At 49.4% G+C, this 23,496-nt stretch overlaps 1 protein-coding gene across 1 annotated transcript in view; it reads right to left on the bottom strand.

The window, feature by feature from the left end:
• Positions 1-23,496, bottom strand: part of RANGAP1 (Ran GTPase activating protein 1) — a 44,953-nt gene extending 21,457 nt beyond the window's left edge. Inside the window, exons 1-4 of the mRNA XM_003932832.4 lie at positions 23,192-23,496; positions 17,281-17,430; positions 11,664-11,791; positions 2,898-2,957 (exon numbers count right to left, since the gene is read on the bottom strand). Coding sequence (XP_003932881.1) covers positions 2,898-2,957; positions 11,664-11,791; positions 17,281-17,392 — 300 coding nt within the window. The 5' untranslated portion in view covers positions 17,393-17,430; positions 23,192-23,496. The remainder of the gene's footprint in view (positions 1-2,897; positions 2,958-11,663; positions 11,792-17,280; positions 17,431-23,191) is intronic.

The following is a 23,496-nucleotide window of genomic DNA, read 5'->3' as shown; positions in this document are numbered from 1 at the left end:
CCAAGCCACGGCCAGGGACCAGTTTTGGCAGGCAGATTCGGAGATCTCCTGGAAACCTCTTGGGCTGGGGAAAGCTACACTCCCTCAACCCCCGGGAGAAATGGTCAGAGGAGAGAAGGCCCTGCCAGAGACTTGGGACAGAAATGGGGCTGGGCAGGTGGTCCGTGGCGGCAGGAATGAGGAAGGGAGATTCTCTGCCCTCGCCCTGGCCACAGGCATGGCAGCTGAGGCAGTTTCTACCATCCTCCCACCACTCAGCAAGCAAAAGGCAGCGTGTCCGCTGGTTGCCCGGCCCATAGAAGGCCTGGCCCCTGGCCATCTGGCCCCAACTGACCTCCAGCCCCGAAGAGGCAGAGCTGCTCAAATACCCTGTGCCTACTCCACTTCATGCCATCTTCTGACCCCAAATTCTCTTATCACCCTCTTTAAGATCTGTTTTTATCAGTGGGAACATAGAGATAAGAATACTTTCTCTCCTCATTCCTGTAGGGTCAAGTGAAAGAAAACAAAAACCAAATAGAGCCGGGCACGGTGGCTCAAGCCAGTAATCCCAGCACTTTGGGAGGCCAAGGCAGGTGGATCACGAGGTCAAGAGATCGAGACCATCCTGGTCAACATGGTGAAACCCCGTCTCTACTAAAAATACAAAAAATTAGCTGGGCATGGTGGCGCATGCCTGTAATCCCAGCTAATCAGGAGGCTGAGGCAGAAGAATTGCCTGAATCCAGGAGGCGGAGGTTGCGGTGAGCCGAGATCGCGCCATTGCACTCCAGCCTGGGTAACAAGAGGGAAACTCCGTCTCAAAAAAACAAACAAACAAACAAACAAACAAACAAAAAAAACCAAATAGATACCCTCCGAAAGCGCAGGAAAATTAAACGCTAAAATTTAGGCAAAACCTGCACAATGAGAATTCCACAGTGAGTATGCAAAATAGCGTTTTCTTCACCATCTTTTCTGACTTGAAATTCTTTTTTTTTTTTTTTTTTGAGACAGTCTTTCTCTCTCTCACCTAGGCTAGAGTGCAGTGGCATGATCTCAGCTGACTGCAACCTCTGCCTCTCAGGTTCGAGTGATTCTTCTGCCTCAGCCTCCCGAGTAGATGGGATTACAGGCACCCACCATCACATCTGGCTAATTTTTGTACTTTTGTAGAGACGGAGTTGTTTCACCATGTTGGCCAGGATGGTCTTGGGAGTCCTGACCTCAGGTGATCTGCCTGTCTCGGCCTCCCAAAATGCTAGGCTTACAGGCGTGCATGGCCACCACGCCTGGCCTGATTTAAAATTCTTTAACATACAATCACTAAAATGTTTTTTCCTTGAGACAGAGTCTCACTCTGGCACCCAGGCTGGAGTGCAGTGGGATGACCTTGGCTCACTGCAACCTCCATCTCCTGTGTTCAAGCAATTCTCCTACCTCAGCCTCCCAAGTAGCTGGGATTACAGGCATGCACTACCATGCCCAGCTCATTTTTTATTTTTAGTCAAGATGGGTTTTTGTCATGTTGGCCAGACTGGTCTCAAACTCCTGATGTCAAGTGATCCGCCTGCCTCAGCCTCCCAAATTGCTGGGATTACAGGCGTGAGCCACATCGCCCACCCAGAAATGAATTTTCTTAACCTACATTCCAAATCCTGGCCTCACAAACCAAGCGCAGTGGCACACACCTATAATTCCAGCTGCTTGGGAGGCTGATGTGGGAGGACTATTTGAGCCCAGGAGCTCAAGACCATCCTGGCCAACATAGTGAGACCCTGTCTTTAAAAATAATAATAATAAAAAAGAAGGCCAGGTGCAGTGGCTCATGCCTGTAATTCCAGCACTTTTGGAGGCTGAGGCGGGTGGATTACCTGAAGTCAGAAGTTCGAGACCAGCCTAGCCAACATTGGCAAAACCCCGTATCTACTAAAAACACAAAACTAGCCAGGCATGGTAGTGAACGCCTGTAATCCCAACTACTCGGGAGGCTGAGGCAGGAGAATCACTTGAACCTGGAAGGTTGAGGTTGCAGTGAGCTGAGACTGCACTCTAGCCTCGGCGACAGAGTGAGACTCTGTCTCAAAAATAAATAAATAAATAAAATAAAATAAAATAAAAGGAGGCGAGGCACGACCAGGCTGAGGGCTTAGTAACATCGGTGTGCACACTCATCACTGACCAGAAACCTGCATCCTCAGGGCCTGCCGTGTGCAGCTCATGCTAGGAGGACACACTGAGAGGCTGCTGACAGCCAGACCTGCCCTCTTCCCTGGCCCAAGGAAGCCTTCCTGTGTTCTGTGAGGCCCCTTTCTATCTATTTCCTTACACACACACACACACACACACACACACACACACACACACACACAAAATTCTGGAAAGACTGGCAACTTGACGCAAGCCAGTCTGAGCGCCTGGGAGTGAAGAAATGGGAAGCCAGCCATGATGGGCACAAATCAAAGCTGAGAGTGGCATGGAGAAAGGGAGGAGCCAGAGAAAGACTGGGACAGGCTTGTGGGCTGTGTGCAGAGGAGTCACGAAGGGGCAGGACTGTGAAGTGCAGGGAGAGGGTTCCAGGAAAGCTGAGGCAACCGTGTTGGGGTGAAATCCCCAGTGAGCCAAACCTTACAGCTCAGGAGGACCCAGGAGTGTGTGGTCTCAGCTCTCCCGCCTCCCTGGAGTCCCCACCTTCGGGCTTCCTCCCCTGCCAGCTCCTGTGTTCCCACCTGCCCCTCCTTTCAGGACACAGGCATGCTGGGCTGGCTGGGCTTCCATTTCAGCAGCTCAATCACTCAATCACCCAATTACCCACAGGGCTTATCTTAGGCTCCAGAAAAAGAAAGGTCTGAGAAAAGCCCTGGGAATTTCCAAAGAGGGCCCTGTGCCTTGAGGGGAAGCACAGCCTGTTTGCTTACCAGGGCTGGTGGGATCTCGGACCGCAGCCTCCCTGTGAACATGTCACTCCAGTGGCAGCGCTGTGGCAGAAAGAAGAGAAGAGTTAGCGGGAGAGAGACGCCTGGAGGCCTGCAGTGAAGCCTCATCCTAGTGGACCTGAACTACCCAAGCATCCATCACAAGACTTAATTTGAGCTTCATCTCTGAAAAGCGGGACCTATTCTGGCTGAAGCTGGTGGGACCTATCTTCAAGTCAAGAGGCCTCCAAGGGTTATATGGGGCTCAGAAGTGTCAGGAATTGCACTGGAACCGAACCATTTTCTGAGTAAAAATAAAAAAGGAAAAACAAATACAGAAGTGTCAGGAAAATCCCTGACTTGTACAACCCTCTAGGTGGATGTGTGACATGGTTATGGATGACAGAGAAACATGAACGTAAACAACACAGAATTCAATGTTGAGGGCTGGTGGCTCATGCCTGTGATCCCAGCATTTTGGGAGGCCAAGGCGGGCAGATCACTTGGGGTCAGGAGTTCCAGATCAGCCTGGCCAATATGGCAAAACCCCAGCTCTACTAAAAATACAAAAATTGGCCGGATGTGGTGGCATACGTCTGTAATTCCAGTTACTGGGGAGCCTGAGGCAGGAGAATCGCTTGAACCTGGGGAGGCAGAGGTTGCAATGAGCCAAGGTTGCAACACTGCAGTCCAGCCTGGGTCAGAGTAAGACTCTGTCTCAAAAAAAAAAAAGAAAAAAAAAAGAATTCACTGTTGAGGAAGTAACTTTTTTTTTTTTTTTTTTGAGACGGAGTTTTGCTCTTGTTACCCAGGCTAAAGTGCAATGGCGCGATCTCGGCTCACTGCAACCTCCGCCTCCCCGGATTCAGGCAATTCTCCTGCCTCAGCCTCCTGAGTAGCTGGGATTACAGACATGCGCCACCATGCCCAGCTGATTTTTTGTATTTTTAGTAGAGACGGGGTTTCACCATGTTGACCAGGATGGTCTCGATCTCTTGACCTCATGATCCACCCGCCTTGGCCTCCCAAAGTGCTGGGATTACAGGCTTGAGCCACCGCACCCGGCCCGAGGAAGTAACTTTTTTTCAAGTGTCTTTTCAACCCTTGAGACCATCTCTGAAGTTGGCCTTGGCGTGAGGCTGCTGGGTCTTGCCCACCTCTGAACTCCTTGCCTTTTTAACAAAGGGAGAGCAGGCCTCAGGCTCAGAGATGTTAAACAGCAACAGCGTCAAATAATAGTTCAGTAACACTATTTTCTTTCCTTTATTGTAAGGACTGCCAGCTTTCCATTCATAGAAGTACTTTTAAAGTACATGAAAGTTAGCTGTTTTTTCTGTTTTTTTTAGAGATGGTTTCTCACTGTCGCCTAGGCTGGACTCCAGTGGCACAATCATAGCTCACTGTTACCTTGAATTCCTGGCCTCAAGCGATTCTCCCACCTTAGCCTCCAGAGTACCTGCAATTACAGGCATGTGACACCACTCACAATATGATTTTAAGAAAGTATTAGGCAATTAGGCCAGGGGTGGTAGCTCATACCTGTAATTCCAGCACTCTGGGAGGCCAAGGCAGGCAGATCACCTGAGGTTGGGAGTTCGAGACTAGCCTGACCAACATGGAGAAATCCCATCTCTACTAAAAATACAAAAAGTTGGCCAGGTGTGATGGCACATGCTGGTAATCCCAGCTACTCGGGAGGCTAAGGCAGGAGAATTGCTTGAACTTGGGAGGTGAAAGCTATAGTAAGCCAAGATCACACCATTGCACTCCAGCCTGGGCAACAAAAAAGAAACTCCAGCCGGATGCGGTAGCTCACACCTGTAATCCTAGCACTTTGGGAAGCTGAGGTGGGTGGATCACCTGAAGTCAGGAGTTCAAGACCAGCCTGGCCATCATAGTAAAACCCCATCTTTTTAAAAAAAGAAAGAAAGAAAGAAGGAAAAAATTAAGCAATTCATGAAGATAGTAGATTTGTAGTTACCAGAGGCCTGGAAGGTTAGAGGGAAGGGAGGCTAAAAAAAGGTTAATTAATGGAGACAAGGATAAAGTTAGAAGAAATAAGACCTGGTGTTCGGCCAGGCACGGTGTCTCACACACGTAACCCCAGCATTTTGGGAGGCCAAGCACGGTATATCACCTGAGGTCAAGAGTTTGAGACCAGCCTGGCCAACGTGAAATCCCATCCCTATTGAAAATAACAAAAATGGCCGGGCGCGGTGGCTCAAGCCTGTAATCCCAGCACTTTGGGAGGCCAAGGCGGGTGGATCACGAGGTCAAGAGATCGAGACCATCCTGGTCAACATGGTGAAACCCCGTCTCTACTAAAAATATAAAACATTAGCTGGGCATGGTGGCGTGTGCCTGTAATCCCAGCTACTCAGGAGGCTGAGGCAGGAGAATTGCCTGAACCCAGGAGGCGGAGGTTGCAGTGAGCCGAGATCGTGCCATTGCACTCCAGCCTGGGTAACAAGAGCAAAACTCCATCTCAAAAAAAAAAAAAGAAAATAACAAAAATTAGCTGGGTGTGGTGGTGGGTGCCTGCAATCCCAGTGATTTGGGAGGCTGAGCCAGGAGAATCACTTGAACCAGGAGACAGAGGTTGCAGTGAGCCAAGACTGCCACTGCACTCCAGCCTGGGGGGGGGGGGAAAAAAAAAAAAAAAGACCTAGTGTTCAATAGATCAATGGGGTAACCATTGTTTAACATTAATCTATTATACATTTCAAAATAGCTAGAAGAGGCTGGGCGCAGTGGCTCATACCTGTAATCCCAGCACTTTGGGAGGCAGACACAGGCAGATCTCCTGAGGTCAGGAGTTCAAGAGTAGCCTGGCCAACATGGCGAAACCTGGTCTCTACTAAAAGCATAAAATTAGCCGGGTGTGGTGGCATGCGCCTGTAGTAGTACCAGCTATTCAAGATGCTGAGGCATGAGAATCACTGGAACCCAGGAGGCAGAGGTTGTGCTGAACCCAAATTGTGCCACTGCACTCCAGCCTGGGCGACACAGTAAGACTCTTGTCTCAAAAAAACAAAACAAAACGAACAAAAAAAAAAAACCTACAACCTAGCTGGAAGAGAATAATTTGAATGTTCCTACGATAAATATTAAAGATAAATATTGCCGGGCGCGGTGGCTCAAGCCTGTAATCCCAGCACTTTGGGAGGCCGAGGCGGGTGGATCACGAGGTCGAGAGATCGAGACCATCCTGGTCAACATGGTGAAACTCCGTCTCTACTAAAAGTGCAAAAAATTAGCTGGGCATGGTGGCGTGTGCCTGTAATCCCAGCTACTCAGGAGGCTGAGGCAGGAGAATTGCCTGAGCCCAGGAGGCGGAGGTTGCGGTGAGCCGAGATCGCGCCATTGCACTCCAGCCTGGGTAACAAGGGCGAAACTCAGTCTCAAAAAAAAAAAAAAAAAGATAAATATTTAAGGTAATGGATACCTCAATTATCCTTATTTTTAATTATTTATTTATTTTATTTTTATTTATTTATTCATTTTTTTTTTTGAGGCGGACTTTTGCTCTTGTTACCCAGGCTGGAGTGCAATGGCGAGATCTCGGCTCACCGCAACCTCCGCCTCCTGGGTTCAGGCAATTCTCCTGCCTCAGCCTCCTGAGTAGCTGGAATTACAGGCATGCGCCATCATGCCCAGCTAATGCTTTGTATTTTTAGTAGAGATGGGGTTTCACCACGTTGACCAGGATGGTCTCGATTTGTTGACCTCGTGATCCACCCACCTTGGCCTCCCAAAGTGCTGGGATTACAGGCTTGAGCCACCGCGCCCGGCCTCAGTTATTTATTTTTGAGGTGGAGTCATGCTCTGTTGGGCCCAGGCTGGAGTGCAGTGGTGCGATCTCAGCTCACTGCAACCTCCACCTTCCAGGTTCAAGCTATTCTCCTGCCTCGGTCTCCCAAGCAGGTGGGATTACAGGTGCCTGCCACCATGCCAGGCTGATTTTTTCTATTTTTAGTAGAGATGAGATTTCACCATATTGACCAGGCTGGTCTCGAACTCTCAACCTCGGGTGATCTGTCCACCTTATCTTCCCAAAGTGCTGGGATTACAGACATGAGCCACTGTGCCCATCCTGCCTTCCTTCCTTATTTATTTATTTATCAAGATGGAGTTTCATTCTGTCACCCAGGCTGGAGTGCAATGGCCATAATCTTGGCTCCCTGCAACCTCTACCTCCCGGGTTCAAGAAATTCTCCTGTCTCAGTCTCTTGAGTAGCTGGGACTGCAGGCAACCACCAACACACCCAGCTAATTTTTATAATTCTTTAGTAGAGACAGGGTTTCACCATATTGGCCAGGCTGGTCTCAAACTCTTGACCTCAGGTAATCCACCTGCCTTGGCCTCCCAAAGTGCTGAGATTACAAGCATGAGCCACTGTGCCCGGGCCTCCCTTATTTTATTTTGAGACAGGGTCTCACTCTGTCGCCCAGCCAGAGCACAGTGGTGCAAACACAGCTCACTGCAGCCTCAACTTCCCAGGCTCAAGCCATCCTCCCATCTCAAGCCCCCAAGTAGCTCAGACTACAGGTATGCACCACCACACCCAGCTAATTTTTATATCTTTTGTAGAGTTGGGGATCTCCCTATGTTGTCCAGGCTGAGGTCTCAAACTCCTGGGATCAAGTGATCCCCTCCCACCTTACAGGCTAAGTAAGCTGGTTTTTGTAGAAAAATCCACATTTCCACCAATAAAGCAGATAATGAACACACCTGGGGCCTCAGCTGGCTGCTCTACACCAGATCTGCTTAGTAGTTACACCTGCACGCAGGTCTTCAGGGCCAGGAACAGGTGGCCAGAGCCCATCGCCACAGTGCCTCACAACACATACTGGCATGTCACTCTGAACGAAGCTCCCCAAACCCAACTCTGATGAGCTGAATGGTCAACATGGGGATCCAGGGCACATGGCCTGGGTTCTACTCCTGATTTAACTGTCCTCAGCCATCAACACCCCCTACAGCCTCTGGTATCCTGTCTCTGCAATGAGGTTTTAGGTCCCAATGATGATGCCTATAATCCTAGCACTTTGGAAGGCCTAAGTTGGAAGCCTGCCTGAGCCTAGGAAATCAAGATCAGACTGGGCAACATAGCAAGACCCCATCATTACAAAAGAAAAAAAAAGTGAAAAAATTAGCTGGGCATTGTGGCACATACCTGTGGTCCCAGCTAGTTAGGGGGCTGAAATGGATGATCACTTGAGCCTGGGACTTCAAGGCTGCAGTGAGCTATGATCATGCCACTGCACTACAGCCTGGGCAATGGTGTGACACTCCATCTCTCAAATAAAAAAAACAGGACTTGGGCTGACACCTGGACTCTACCTCAGCCTACCCCTAGTTGTGTGACTCTGGGCTATACTTCTCTCACCCATTAAGACCTCACTTGCACACTGCTGCAGCAGAGGAGAAAACACCTCTTGCATTAGCACTAGGCCCAGAACACTGGGCCATCAAGGGCCGCTCCCACCCTGCCCCCATCCTGGGCTGCTTCCTGCACAGAGGAAGGGCTGAGAAGTGGGGTGCTGTGAATCACTCAAGCCACTGCATCTGCAGCAGGCAGGAAAACACAAGCAGCACTTCCACAGGCCAAGCTCTCCCCAAGGACAACCTCTGAGGAAGGAAGAAGGGCTCTACCATAAAAGCCCAACCTCAGAGCTCCACACAGAGCAACGCCACATAAGGCAAACAAGGTGGTGCTGTTAGGGCTTGAACCCACGTGCCCAACTGTGGCCTTCAGGCCCATGGCTCCTCCATTTCTGTTCTTCACAGGTCTCGAGGAAAGCCGAGTTCTGAGTTTTCATTGAAATTATCCCAGCTTATGCTCAGGGAAAGTATAGGCCCCAGGCAGAAGAGTGGAACAATCACTATCTTGATGGTTAACCTGATCATGACCTTCCTAAGGAAACAAACATGCATTTCCACTTTGTAAACTAGCATGCAGGCCCTTCCAGGGCAAATCCTCTCATGGCTCCCAGCCCCGTATTCCTCCTCCTACAGAAAGTGGTGCCACAGAAAGAACACTGGACTCAGGAATGTGACATGTGGCTTGGCCACATCCCTGCTATTTTTTTTCTTATTTATTTTTTTAAAGATGGGGTTTCACCATGTTGGTCAGGCTGGTCTTGAACTCCCAACCTCAGGTGATCCACCTGCCTTGGCCTCCAAAGTGCTTGGATTACAGGCATGAGCCACCGCACCTGGCCTTTTTTTTTTTTTTTTTTTTTTTTTTTTTTTTTTTTTAAGAGACAGGGTCTCACTCTGCCACTCAGGCTGGAGTGTAGTGGTACAATGTTGATTCACTGCAACAACTGCCTTCCAGGCGCAACCGATTCTCTCATCTCAGCCTCCCGAGTAGCTGGGACCATAGGTGCATACCACCATGCCAGGCTAATTTTTGTACTTTTTGTCAATATGGCGTTTCACCATGTTGCCCAAGCTGGTCTCAAACTCCTAGGCTCTAGCGATCTGCCAGCCTTGGCCTCCCAAAGTGCTGAAATTACAGCTGTGAGCCATCATGCCTGGATGATCTTGACTATTTAATGACCCCCTCTGAGCAGCAGTTCCCTTGACTTATAAATGGAGACTCAACCCAGTCTCTTCCCTGGTTGCTGTGAGCAGGCAATAACATGCAGAAGAACCCAACCCAAGCCTAGTCCTGCACATATGAAGAGACAATGCTATTCTGGAACTTCAATTCCAAAGACAGGGGACTATCTGGTGACAGCCCCCAACACTTTTAACACATGATACTCTTGCTTTTCTCACAGAGCATATTAAAAGACTGCTGTTCAGGCCGGGCGCGGTGTCTCAAGCCTGTAATCCCAGCACTTTGGGAGGCCGAGGCGGGTGGATCACGAGGTCAAGAGATCGAGGCCATCCTGGTCAACATGGTGAAACCCCGTCTCTACTAAAAATACAAAAAAATTAGCTGGGCACGGTGGCGTGTGCCTGTAATCCCAGCTACTCAGGAGGCTGAGGCAGGAGAATTGCCTGAACCCAGGAGGCGGAGGTTGCGGTGAGCCGAGATTGTGCCATTGCACTCCAGCCTGGGTAACAAGAGTGGTGAAACTCCGTCTCAAAAAAAAAAAAAAAAAAAAAAAAAGAGATTGAGACCATCCTGGTCAACATGGTGAAACCCCGTCTCTACCAAAAATACAAAAAATTAGCTGGGCATGGTGGCACATGCCTGTAATCCCAGCTACTCAGGAGGCTGAGGCAGGAGAATTGCCTGAACCCAGGAGGCGGAGGTTGCGGTGAGCCGAGATTGCACCATTGTACTCCAGCCTGGGTAACAAGAGCGAAACTCCATCTCAAAAAATAATAATAATAATAAAAGACTGCTGTTCAGTAGAACCCATGTGGGGACAACTGCACTAGAATAATCTGACTTGCCCTTTGTGTTGGCCAAGGAGGGCACCGCTTGGATCTAACCTTCAAGAGAACTTGCCAGCCAGGAGCAGTAGCTCACGTCTATAGTCCTAGCACTTTGGGAGGTCGAGGCAGTCAAACTGCAAGGTCAGGAGTTGGAGATCAGCCTGGCCAACATAGTGAAACCCCACCTCTACTAAAAATACAAAAAACATTATCTGGGCGTGGTGGTGGGTGCCTATAATCCCAGCTACGCCGGGCGCGGTGGCTCAAGCCTGTAATCCCAGCACTTTGGGAGGCCGAGGCGGGTGGATCACGAGGTCAAGAGATCGAGACCATCCTGGTCAACATGGTGAAACTCCATCTCTACTAAAATACAAAAAATTAGCTGGGCATGGTGGCGCGTGCCTGTAATCCCAGCTACTCAGGAGGCTGAGGCAGGAGGATCGCCTGAACCCAGGAGGCGGAGGATGCGGTGAGCTGAGATCGCGCCATTGCACTCCAGCCTGGGTAACAAGAGCGAAACTCCGTCTCAAAACAAAACAAAACAAAAACAGAGCTGAGCACAGTGGCTCACGCCTGTATGTAATCCCAGCACTTTGGAAAGCTGGGCAGGGTGGCAGGGGGAAGATCACAAGGTCAGGAGTTCAAGACCAGCCTGGCCAAGACAGGGAAACCCTGTCTCTACTAAAAATACAAAAATTAGCTGGGTGTGGTGATGGGAGCCTGTAATCCCAGCTCCTTGGGAGGCTGAGGCAGGAAAATCACTTGAACCCAGGAGGCGGAGGTTGTAGTGAGCCAAGATCACGCCACTGCACCACTCTAGCCTTGGCAACAGAGCGAGACTCTGTCTCAAAAAAAAAAAAAAAAGAACCTGCCTCTGCTGGAGGAGTAAAGAGAACTGGCAGCCTCCGGCCACAGCACCTTCCCATCGCTGCAGCATTTGAGCTGAGGCCTGGCCACTTCTGCCCAACACGAGACTCCTTTCAATGGGCAATCTTTGCTCTGGAACTCCAAGAGGGTGGGTCTGCCAGAGCAGCCTCACAGTCCTAGGCTCCTGCTGGTGATTTCTGGAACCTTCCCACCTTACAGGTGACAGCTCTGTATTGTGAGCAGAAGTCTCTCCCTACTTTATCTTTCACAGGTGTCATTCCAATAATCCTTTTGCACCCCTACCACCCTCTCAGGGTCTGCTGACTACAGGGAGAGGATCCCTAGCCAGTTCTGTGTGCCCTGGGGAGGCCAGAGGAGGAGGAGCTACTTATGGGACAGCCACCGAGGCAGGGGTGTGGAAGGGACTGGACACAGGCAGGGGTTGTGGGAGTGTGAACAGGGGCTTATTCAAACCAGCCTGGGCCTGCTGGCCCCACAGAGCTCACCTTCAACTCCGACTTCTTTTCTAAGGCCTTGGCGATGACCCTGGCTGCTTCCACACCCACCGTGTTGCCTTCCAAACGCAGAGCCTCCAAGTTGTCAAAGTCTTCGATCTCTTTAATCACATCTTTAGCTGCCAGGGACCGAACAGCAGAACCTTAGGCTTTTGGAATCACAAACAGCTAAAGCAGGAGAGAGCCTGGCAACCACCTTGCCACTCAACAATTTACAGTGCCACCGACCACGCAATGAGCCCTGGCTTACAAAGGAGAATTAGGCCAGGCACCATGGCTCACACCTGTAATCCCAGCACTTTGGTAGGCCAAGGCAGGTAGAACACAAGGTCAGGAGTACGAGATCAGCCTGGCCAAAATGGTGAAACACCGTCTCCCCTAAAAACATAGAAATTAGGTGGGCATGGTGTGGCGCACCTGTAATCCCAGCTACTCGGGAGGCTGAAGTAGGTGAATCACTTCAACCCGGGAGCCGGAGGTTACAGTGAGCCAAGATCATGCTACTGCACTCCAGCCTGGACGACAGAGCAAAACAAACAAAACAAAGGAAAATCAGACAGGCTCATGGTCTAATGTACAGAGCTATGCAGATGGGTTCCTCTGTAATGAGTGTTAAAACCAGGCATGCAGAGGTGCTTGGGAGCCGAGGCAAAAGAGCCACTGGGTGCTCACAGCAAAGAAGACTTTGCCAAGTGGGTGGTGTGTATGGAGCCTCTGAAGATGGGCAGTGTACCAGGCCAAGCAGAGAAATGGCACCCAAGGCAGAAAGCCAGCAGGCATGATGACACAAAGGCCTTCACCGTTAAGTGCTTCATGTGGTGTGTGTTGGTCCACTACTGTGCTATTTTATTATGATAAAACATTCCAAACCACCTAAATGTCCATCAGGAGAAGACAGAAGACTCAGGGCAATGGCTCACATGGTAATCCCAGTACTTTGGGAGGCTGAGGCAGGTAGACTGCTCGAGCCCAGGTACATTATACAATTAGTTACACCAGCACTGCTATGAAAGATGACACAGTTGTTTTTGACTTGAAAAAAAATGTAAATGTTATAGTAGCAGTAAGTGTTTGGTCTGATCACTCTTTAAAAATGTATGTATTCACACACAAACACACATACACACGTGCAGAAAACGAGGTTCAGAAACACAGAAACCAAATGTTGTAAATTCTCTCTAGCTGTTAGGATTATGGGTGATTGTGTGTTTTTCTACTACCTGTACTAAAAATTTCTCAATATATCGGGTTATACAGCAGCTTTTAAAGGTTCTATACTATAATCCCAATTAAAAAAAAAAAGAACTTAGCTATATTCAGGGGGAAAAAAAGACTATGCACTAGAATTAAAATGCCCTGAAATAAACAGTAGTTATATCCCTGGGGCTATATGAAAGTGAGGATGTATTTTTTTTCCTGTTCCTTGAATGTTTCTGTATTCTATCATAAACCTGCATTAATTGTATAATCTGAACAAAACCAAAACTTACATGAAACAAAACGCTGAGTCTGGCTGATACAGGATAGAGTAGGATGCCATGTGGGAGGGAACAGACAAGAGATGTGTATGGGAGATAAAGTTTGAACTTGACCTTCTGGTCAAAACGGTCTTAAGAAAGGACTTACAACCTATTAGGTGCTCCCTAAGTAGTTGTCCAAGGTGGGTCCAAGTTTCCCTGATTGGGCCAGAATCCCAGGATGCCTCACTGATGCTGATGCGGGTACTTTCACTTCCAGATGCCGGGGAATTCAGGGTTGGTCAGTCCCAGCCACGCCTTGCCAAGGGATGAAAAGACTTCTGGGCGCTTTTTTTTTTTCCGAGATGGAATCTCGCTCTGTCACCCAGGCTGGAGTGCGGTGGCATGATCTCAGCTCACCACAACCTCCGTCTCCTGAGTTCAAGCGAGTCTCCTGCCTCAGTCTCCCAAGTAGCTGGGATTACAGGCACACACCACCATGCCTGCCTACTTTTTTTTTTTTTTTTTTTTTTTTTTAAGTAGAGATGGGGTTTCACCATGTTGGCCAGGCTGGTCTCCAAGTGCTGACTGCAGGTGATCCACCCACCTCAGCCTCCCAAAGTGCTGGGATTATAGGCATGAGCCATTGCACCCAGTCTGCTATTAAAGTGAGCCCTCTCCCTGCCTTACTTACCAGAGTCTTTTGTTGACTTGTTTTCATACAGTATATTAACATTTTGCCTTTAATTAGTTACCTGGGTACATCATTCCTATTCCAGATTTGCTGCTTCTTAGGGATTGGGTCAGCTGGGCACCCCTGGTAACTTACAAAATGGTAGAAATCATATCTAGCCTGTACTGGGAGATGAAAGAAGCTACCCACGTGGATTTCACAGCCAGCCAAAGTTGAGTTCCTTTTTTTTTTGAGACAGAGTCTCATTCTGTCACCCAGGCTAGACAGAGTGCAGTGGCACAATCTCAGCTCACTGCAACCCCTGTCTCCTAGGTTCAAGCGGTTCTCCTGCCTCAGCCTCCCAAGAGTAGCTGGGATTACAGGTGTCTACCACCACGTCCAGCTAATTTTTGTATTTTTAGTAGAGATGAGGTTTCTCCATATTGGCCAGGCTGGTCTGGAACTCCTAACCTCAGGTGATCTGCCCACCTCAGCCCCGCAAAGTGTTGGGATTACAGGTGTGAGCCACCACACTGGGCCCAAACTTGAGTTCTAATCCCAGCTCCTGGTCAGGTGTGGTGGCTCACACCTGTAATCCCAGCACTTTGGGAGGTCCGGCGGGTGGATCACGAGGTCAGGAGTTCAAGACCAGACTGGTCAAGATGGTGAAACCCCATCTCTACTAAAAATACAAAAAAAATTCAAGACCAGCCTGGCCAAGATAATGAAACCCTGTCTCTACTAAAAATATAAAAATTGGCCAGGTACGGTGGCTCATGCCTGTAATCCCAGCACTTTGGGAGGTCGAGACAGACGGATCATGAGGTCAAGAGCTCAAGACCATCCTGAAACCCCCGTCTCTACTAAAAATACAAAAGTTAGCTGGGCATGGTGGCATACACCTGTAGTCCCAGTTACTCAGGAGGCTGAGGCAGGCAGATCATGCAGTCAAGAGATCATGACCATCCTGACCAACATATGAAATCCCATCTCTACTAAAAATACAAAAAAAAAATTCAAGACCAACCTGGCCAAGATAACGAAACCCCATCTCTACTAAAAATACAAAAATTGGCAAGGCACGGTGGCTCATGCCTGTAATTCCAGCAGTTTGGGAGGCCGAGGCAGGTGGATCATGAGGTCAAGAGATCAAGACCATCCTGAAATCCCGTCTCTACTAAAAAAACAAAAGTTAGCTGGGTGTGGTGGCATACACCTGTAGTCCCAGTTACTCAGGAGGCTGAGGCAGGCAGATCATGAGGTCAAGAGATCAAGACCATCCTGACCAACACGTAAAACCACGTCGCTACTAAAAATACAAAAGTTAGCTGGGCATGGTGGCACACACTTGCAGTCCCAGTTACTCAGGAGGCTGAGGCAGGAGGATCGCTTGAACCCAAGAGGCAGTGGTTAAAAAAAAAAAAAAGAAAATTAAAGCTGTGCCTTTAGGCATGTCATACCACCTCCCTAAACTGCAAAATGGAAATACAACTTATCTCACAGGATTTTGTGAAGATAAACTGAGATACTATTTACCTGGCACTTAATATACTTGTCTGACATGGTGTTAATAAGTGGCATTTAGTATCAAATCGATGTTTCCTAAACTGAGCTCAATGCTCTAATTGAAGCACAGGAATGGGGATTTCACTGGACCTCTGTGAAAATCCTAGCTCTGCTATTTATCAAATGTGTGACCTTGGGCAAGCTACTTAAGTCTCCTAAATTCTTTTTTCTCATTTATAAAATAGCAACATTCCCATCTATCTCCCACAAGAGTGATGCAAGCATCAAAAGTGATAAGCGAGGTCAAATGGGGCAGATCACCTGAGGTCAAGAGCTCAAGACCAGCCTGGCTAGCACAGTGAAACCCCACCTCTCCTGAAAATACAAAAATGAGCTGAAGACTGGGTGAGGTGGCTCACACCTGGCCTTTGGGAGGCCAAGGCAGGTGAATCACCTGAGGTCAGGAGTTCAAGACCAGCCTATCCAACATGGTGAAACCCTGTCTCTATTAAAATAAAAAATAAAAAATAAAAATTAGCTGGGTGTGGTGGTACACACCTGTAATCCCAGTCACCCAAGAGGCTGAGGCACAAGAATTGCTAAAACTCAAGAGGCGGAGGTTAAAGTGAGCCAAGATCACACCATCACATACCAATCTGGTTGACCAAGCAAAACTGTCTCAAAAGAAAAAAGTTAGCCGGGTGTGGTGGCGTGTGCCTGTAGTCCAAGCTACTTGGGAGGCTGAAGCCAGAGAATCACTTGAACCCAGGAGGCAGAGGTTGCAATGAGCCAAGATTGAGCCACTGCACTTAAGCCTGGGTGACAGCAGAGTGAGACTCATCTCAAAAAAAAAAAAAAAAAAAAAAACACACACGGAGGAAGTCTTGTAAACATTAAGGCCCTATGGAGATGTCAGGAATGTGGGTCACCACACTCCCAGCTACCCAAGGACTCAAGCAGCCTCTGACCTGGGGAGGGGAACAAGGCTGCCTACACAACGTGACAACCAGGCATGTCCAGACCAGTTCCCCTGGTGGGGCCAAAACCCCAGGAGCCCTTACTGATGCAGGTGCATTCACCCGCAGATGCCAGGGGGATTCAAGGTTGGTCAGTAGCAGCCAAGCATTGACGAGGAATGAAAAGGCAGGGTCTGCTTTCTGGTTGCTAGTTTTCTGTGGCTGCAGTGCCTGTATACACACAGCCAGCCATCTCTCTCCCAGGGGCATCTGGTTGCATGGACCAGCATCTTCCAAGAGGGCCTGGATTGTTTTAATGCAGCTCCACCAGAGCCTCAGGTCTGGGGAAAGCAGCAGCATGGGGGTGAAGGCAGGGTTAGGGAGAACACCAGATATGAAGTCAGAGTCAGAGGCTGTATCTTGGGACTGGCGCTAACTGTGGCCCCTCATTATCCATCATCCCCTCCCAAGAAAGAAAGGACAGGGTACAAAGGGATGCCCACTGCAAACACGCAGAGCATAGGGCAGCTTGCTCATGGGCAAATGACCTCTGAGCCTGATTGTTTTTGTTTTTTTTTTTTGAGACTGAGTTTCGCTCTTGTTACCCAGGTTGGAGTGCACTGGCGCGATCTCCGCTCACCGCAACCTCCGCCTCCTGGATTCAGGCAATTCTCCTGCCTCAGCCTCCTGAGTAGCTGGAATTACAGGCACACACCACCATGCCCAGCTAATTTTTTGTATTTTTAGTAGAGATGGGGTTTCACTGTGTTGACCAGGATAGTCTCGATCTCTTGACCTCGTGATCCACCCGCCTCCGCCTCCCAAAGTGCTGGGATTACAGGCGTGAGCCACCGCGCCTGGCTGAGCCTGATTGTTAGAACAGGCCCTATGATACTTCACAGAGCTGCTAGGACAAATAATGAAGACAATGTAGCAGAAAGAGTCTAACAACCAATAAGAGTTCAGTGCACTCCCTTTCCCCTAGACAAAGCAGTGCAGAACTTCCAGAAACTCACCATCTTCCGCAGTGTTGAGTTTGAGGCTCTTGCCCTTGAAACTCAGCTGTCCCCCAGCCACCTGAGTCTTGGCCAGTGTCTCTGCCAGTTTAGCAATGTCTTCTGAGGCCATGTTGGCCAGGCTGGTGGGCTCCCCTGGAGATCTGCAGACTGAGAAGGCCAAGGTTGCATTAAGAAAAAGGAGTCTCCTGAGGCTCCTGGTTGGGAGGCAGGGTAGGACATCAGCCATCTCAGGAGTCTGACCCTACTTTCCCTGCTGTGGAGACCCTAGAACTAAACCACTGGACAGAAGGAAAACAGCATCAGAGAAGAACAGTTCCAGAAGGTGTGGGAGATAGTAAAAGAGCGGAAAAATCATGTTTTAGCCTATAAGGAGCTACCACCTCATTATTAAGTCCTCCTCTGCCAAACTGCCACAGTTGGGACACCCAGCAATACCATGTGAACTGCCCATTTCCTGGGTCCCTTCAGTGAATGGCAAGTCCCAAAACAGAGGCTGCAGAGTCTGGCCCAAGCACACACCTGCTTGAGCATCTTGGCTCTTCTCTGTTTGAGGGTCCCATTCCTCAAACAGGACACAGATGGCTATAGGATCCAGATCATCCATCCCAGAGAATGCCCCACCACCCACGCTGGCATGACTCTGGGGTGGGTCACAGGGGTCAGCCCCACTGCACGCCTGGTTTCAACCCTGGCCAGGAGACTGGGCAGGCCATGGTGGCCCCTGAAGGGTTCCTAGGAGACCAGAGATCACCACATCATAACAGCTACCATCATAATAGGCCAGGGACAGGGTTGTCACCCATGAAGCCCTACTGTACCCAAGTTTACCAGATGTGGGTAGAAATGGGGTTGATGAGCCTCATTGTTTATAAAATCAGGAGTGCTGGTAAAACAAGTAAAGCTGGCCAGGTGCAGCAGCTCACACCTATAATCCCAGTGTGGGAAGCTGTGATGGGAGGATTCCTTGAGCCAAGCAGTTCAAAACCACAGTGAACAACATGGCAAAATCCCACCTCTATTTAAAAAAAAAAAAAAAATTAAGGCTGGGCATGGTGGCTCACGCCTGTAATCCCAGCACTTTGGGATGCCAAGGTGGGTGGATCACGAGGTCAGGAGTTCGAGACTAGCCTGGCTAAAACAGTGAAACCCCATCTTTAAAAAATATATATATATATATATAAAAATATATGAAACAAAAAAAGCAACGTATAGTGGTGTGTGCCGCCTATAGTCCCAGCTCCCGGGGAGACTGACTGGGAGGATTGCTTGAGCCCAAGAGGCAGAGGCTACAGTGAGCCATGATCTCACCACTGCATTCCAGCCTGGGTGACAGAGTAAGATTGTATCTCAATAAATAAATAAATAAAAGTAAAAATGAGCTGGGTGTGGTGGCACATGCAGTCAGTCTCAGCTACTAGAGAGGCTGAGGCAGGAGGATCACTTGAGCCCAGTAAGTTCAAAGCTGCAGTAAGCTATGACTGTACCACTGCACTATACAGCCTGGGCGACTGCGGGAGATCCTATCTCTAAAACTAAGTAAATTAAGTACATGAAAAATTTTAAAACAACAAGTAATGCTTTGAAAACTCCTGCGCCTGCTGGTGGTTATCACTAACCAGCTTTACTTGGACTCCACATGAGATGAAACATCTCACGTGTAGTGCCTGTAAATTTAAGGCAGCTATATTAGATAGGAACATGGAACATCACTACATACTTGTATAGTGCTTACTTTGTTACATAAATATATGAATACATGTATCTCTGAGATGCTCAAAAAAACAGAGGAGAAACAGCAAGTACTAAGGAGACACCAAGGAAGCAGATATGAAGTGCAGAACTAGGGGGTGCTATCCAAAAGGCCTCCTGCCACAACCTCATTCTCAGACACAGTTGTGATACCCTGAATCCTCCCACCCCTAGGCTTCCTCTGGGTTCTAACTTATCACCCTGGTTTGTCTATGTCTGTCTCTACCAATAATTATGAATTATTATTCTGGTTAAGGTATCCACTCATTCATTCAACAAAACACTGATTGAGTACTACTGTGTGCTGGACGTCGTTCCAGAACAGGAGTATAGCAGTAAAGGAAACATAAACCCTGACCTCTTGAAGCATGTGCTCTAAACAACACATTTAGTATGTGATTTTAAAATATTGGTGGTGGGCGGGGTGGCGGGGTGGCCAGGAGCAGTGGCTCACGCCTGTAATCCCAGCACTTTGCGAGGCTAAGGCAGGTGAATCACAAGGTCAGGAGCTCGAGACCAGCCTGGACATGGTGAAACCCTGTCTCTACTAAAAATACAAAAATCAGCCAGGTATGGTGGCATGCACCTGTAGTCCCAGCTACTTGGGAGGCTAAGGCAGAAGAATTGCTTGAACTGGAGAAGTAGAGGTTGCAATGAGCTGAGATGTTGCCAGTGCACTCCAGCATGGGGAACAAAGCAATACACTGTCCGGCAGGGAAAAAAAAAACAAACAGGGAAAGGGGTCAGCATTTTTTCTTGGGGGAGGAGTTGCGATTTAACGTAGAATGATTTAAAAAGGCATTATTAGGCTGGGCACGGTGGCTCATGCCTGTAATACCAGCACTTTGGGAGGCCAAGGCAGGTGGATCACCTGAAGTCAGGAGCTCAAGACCAGCCTGACCAACACGGTGAAACACTGTCTCTACTAAAAAATACAAAAATTAGCCAGGCAAGGTGGTGGGTGCCTGTAATCCCAGCTACTCAAGAGGCTGAGGTAGGAAAATCACTTGAACCTAGTAGACAGAGATTGCAGTAAGCCGAGATGGTGGCATTGCACTCCAACCTGGGACACAGAGCAAGACTCTGTCAAAAAAAAAAGAAAAAAAAAGCGGCCGGGCGCGATGGCTCAAGCCTGTCATCCCAGCACTTTGGGAGGCGGAGGTGGGTGGATCACGAGGTCAAGAGATCAAGACCATACTGGTCAACATGGTGAAATCCCGTCTCTATCAAAAATACAAAAAAATTAGCTGGGCATGGTGGCACGTGCCTGTAATCTCAGCTACTCAGGAGGCTGAGGCAGGAGAATTGCCTGAACCCAGGAGGCAGAGGTTGCAGTGAGCCGAGATCGCGCCATTGCACTCCAGCCTGGGTAACGAGAGGGAAACTCCATCTCAAAAAAAAAAAAAAAAAAAAAGGCATTATTAGGATATAATTAAATAAAGCTGTTAGGGACTGGGCCACGCAGACATCTGGGGGAACAGGATTCCTGCAAAGGGGAATAGCAAATGCAATGGCTCCTGTGGGAGAAAGAAGGATGGAGGAATTGCAAGAGGGCCAGTGGGGCTGAAGCACAGAGAAAGAAAAAAGGAGGTAAGAAATGAGCATTAACAAGGGGCCCTGGGCTGGGCGCGGTGGCTCACGCCTGTAATCCCAGCACTTTGGGAGGCCGAGGCGGGTGGATCACGAGGTCAAGAGATCCAGACCATCCTGGTCAACATGGTGAAACCCCGTCTCTACTAAAAATATAAAAAATTAGCTGGGCATGGTGGCGCGTGCCTGTAATCCCAGCTACTCAGGAGGCTGAGGCAGGAGAATTGCCTGAACCCAGGAGGCGGAGGTTGCGGTGAGCCGAGATCGCGCCATTGCACTCCAGCCTGGGTAACAAGAGTGAAACTCTGTCTCAAAAAAAAAACAAAAAAAAAAAAAACAAGGGGCCAAAATCATAAAGGCCATTTGAAGAACGGTGGCTTTGACTATGAGTGACAAGAAAAGCCACTGAAGAGATTCTGGCAGAAGACAGCTGTCATTTGACCTATGTTTTGACAGGATCACTCTACTTGCCACACAGGGCCTGGCATATAGAAGGTGCTCAAGAAATGACCCGTTGAAACTGCATAAAAAGTAACCAGAGTCGGGTGTAATGGCTCACTCCTGTAATCCCAGCATTTCAGGAGGCTGAGGTGGGCAGATTGCTTGAGCCCAGAAGTTAGAAACCAGCCTGGGCAATACGCCGAAACTAAAAATACAAAAATTAGCCGGGTGTGGTATCGTGTGCTTGCAGTCCCAACTACTTGGGCGGTAAGGTGGGAGAATCCTGGAGGTGGAGGCTGCAGTGAGCTGAGATCTTGCCACTGTGCTCCAGCCTGTGCAAGAGGACATCCTGTTTCAAAAAAAAAAAAAAAAAAAAAAAAAAAAAAAAAAATTAACCAACGCCCAGGCACAGTGGCTCAAACCTGTAACCCCAGCACTTTGGGAGGCCAAGGATCATGAGGTTAGGAGTTCAAGACCAGCCTGGCCAATATAATGAAACACCGTCTCTACTAAAAAAAAAAAAAAAAAGCCAGGCGCGGTGGCTCAAGCCTGTAATCCCAGCACTTTGGGAGGCCGAGGCAGGTGGATCACGAGGTTAAGAGATCCAGACCATCCTGGTCAACATGGTGAAACCCTGTCTCTACTAAAAATACAAAAAAACATTAGCTGGGCATGGTGGCACGTGCCTGTAATCCCAGCTACTCAGGAGGCTGAGGCAGGAGAATTGCCTGAACCCGGGAGGCGGAGGTTGCGGTGAGCCGAGATCGCGCCATTGCACTCCAGCCTGGGTAACAAGAGCGAAACTCCGTCTCAAAAAAACAAAAACAAAAACAAAAACAAAATTAGCCAGGGGTGGTGGCCAGTGCCTGTAGCCCCAGCTGCTCAGGAGGCTGAGGCAGGAGAATCGCTTGAACCCAGAAAGCTAAGGTTACTGTGAGCCGAGATTGTGCCACTGCACTCCAGCCTGGGCGACAGAGCAAGGCTCAATCTCAAAAAAAAAAAAAAAAAAAAATTTAAACAGAAATCAACCCAGTGCAGTGGCTCACACCTTTAATTCCAACATTTTGGGAGGCTAGGTGGGAAGATCACTTTAGACCAGGAGTTTGAGACCAGTCTGGGCAACAGAATGAGACCATGTCTCCACAGAAAAATTTAAAAATTAGCCAGGTGTGGTGGCACCTGTAGTCTCCACAACTTAGGAGGCTGAGGTGGGAGGATCGCTTGAGCCCTGGAAGCCGAGGCTGCAGTTGGGTGGCAAGCATCCCACGACGCTCCAGCCTGGATGACAGAGGGAGACTCTGTCTCTAAAAAGATAAAAAATAAAAAACAAACCGACAAAAAACAACCTGAGACCCCAGCATCTCTTGCAGTTCTGCGATGGGACAATTCGAGAGGAAAAGGTGGTGGTGGAGTCTCCTGATAGAACAGGGACAGAACTTCTCAGCTGAAAGGGGCCCCATTCCTCAGTCCAGGAGAGAGACAAAGAGATGCACCCCTCCACACACATTTTGTAGACTAAGAAACTGGAGCACAGAAAAGTGAATTGATTTGTCCAAGGTCAGCAAATGGTCAGCGGCAGAGCAAAAGCAAAAGGTTAATAGAGAAACGTCCTCTTCCCGCTCGCGGCAGCGTCGGAGACTTCTCTGAGGTGAGATGCAGGCTCCTGCGAAGCGTCAGCAGTGACTCACATCGATCCCAGGGACAGCGGCGCAGCCATGGCCCCCCGCGGGCGTGGGCCTGCTGGGAGGCGGCGCCGTGGGAGCGACGCGCAAATACAGGCCGCAAATGACAGGCGGGCGGCGCGGGAGCCGCATCTGGAATTCCCAGAGGACTCGCACCGCCTTCGGTTGACAACGAGGCTAGTATGAGCCGCCACTGCTAGCAGCTGCAAGTTGGGCGGCTCCGGAAAGTCAGACGCCCTTTAAGCCTCAGTTTCCCCACTTGTGAAAGGAGCCAGCGCCGCCCAACACACCCACTCCCACAGCCACCCCCGGAGCGCTCGGCTGTCGAAGGCGAAGTGGAGAAAGCCGAGGGGACAAGCAGAAGGCGCACAGGGGAGACACGCCTCCTCGCCCCGCACCTCCGTCCCAGGCAGGTGACGGGGAAAGGAAAGGGACCCTGACTGTACCGTAAACAGGCGGCGCCGCCGAGTGGGGGGAACCGAGCACGCGCGTCCGCCCCAACGGGACGGGGACAGACTTAGGGTCCCGGTCAGACCGGAGTCGCCGTCTCGGGGTCCAGGGGTCGCGATGTCCACCCCGCTTGTCTGTCCGGTCTCTCGGGTTCCCGGCCTCACGCGCTTCAACACCACCTGCTCTCCGCACGGCGGCGGATGATGGCGGAGGAGGAGGATTTTGAAAGCCGGCAGTTTCTTTGCTTCGATTTGATTTGTTCGAGGCCCAGGCAAGCTTGCCCTCGCCCTGCACGCGCCGT

The sequence above is a fragment of the Saimiri boliviensis genome, chromosome 21 (genome assembly GCF_048565385.1).
Source record: "Saimiri boliviensis isolate mSaiBol1 chromosome 21, mSaiBol1.pri, whole genome shotgun sequence".
In the NCBI taxonomy this organism is placed as follows: Eukaryota; Metazoa; Chordata; class Mammalia; order Primates; family Cebidae; genus Saimiri; species Saimiri boliviensis.
Note: the sequence above shows the minus strand (reverse complement) of the source record. Positions and strands in the feature narration are given on the sequence as shown.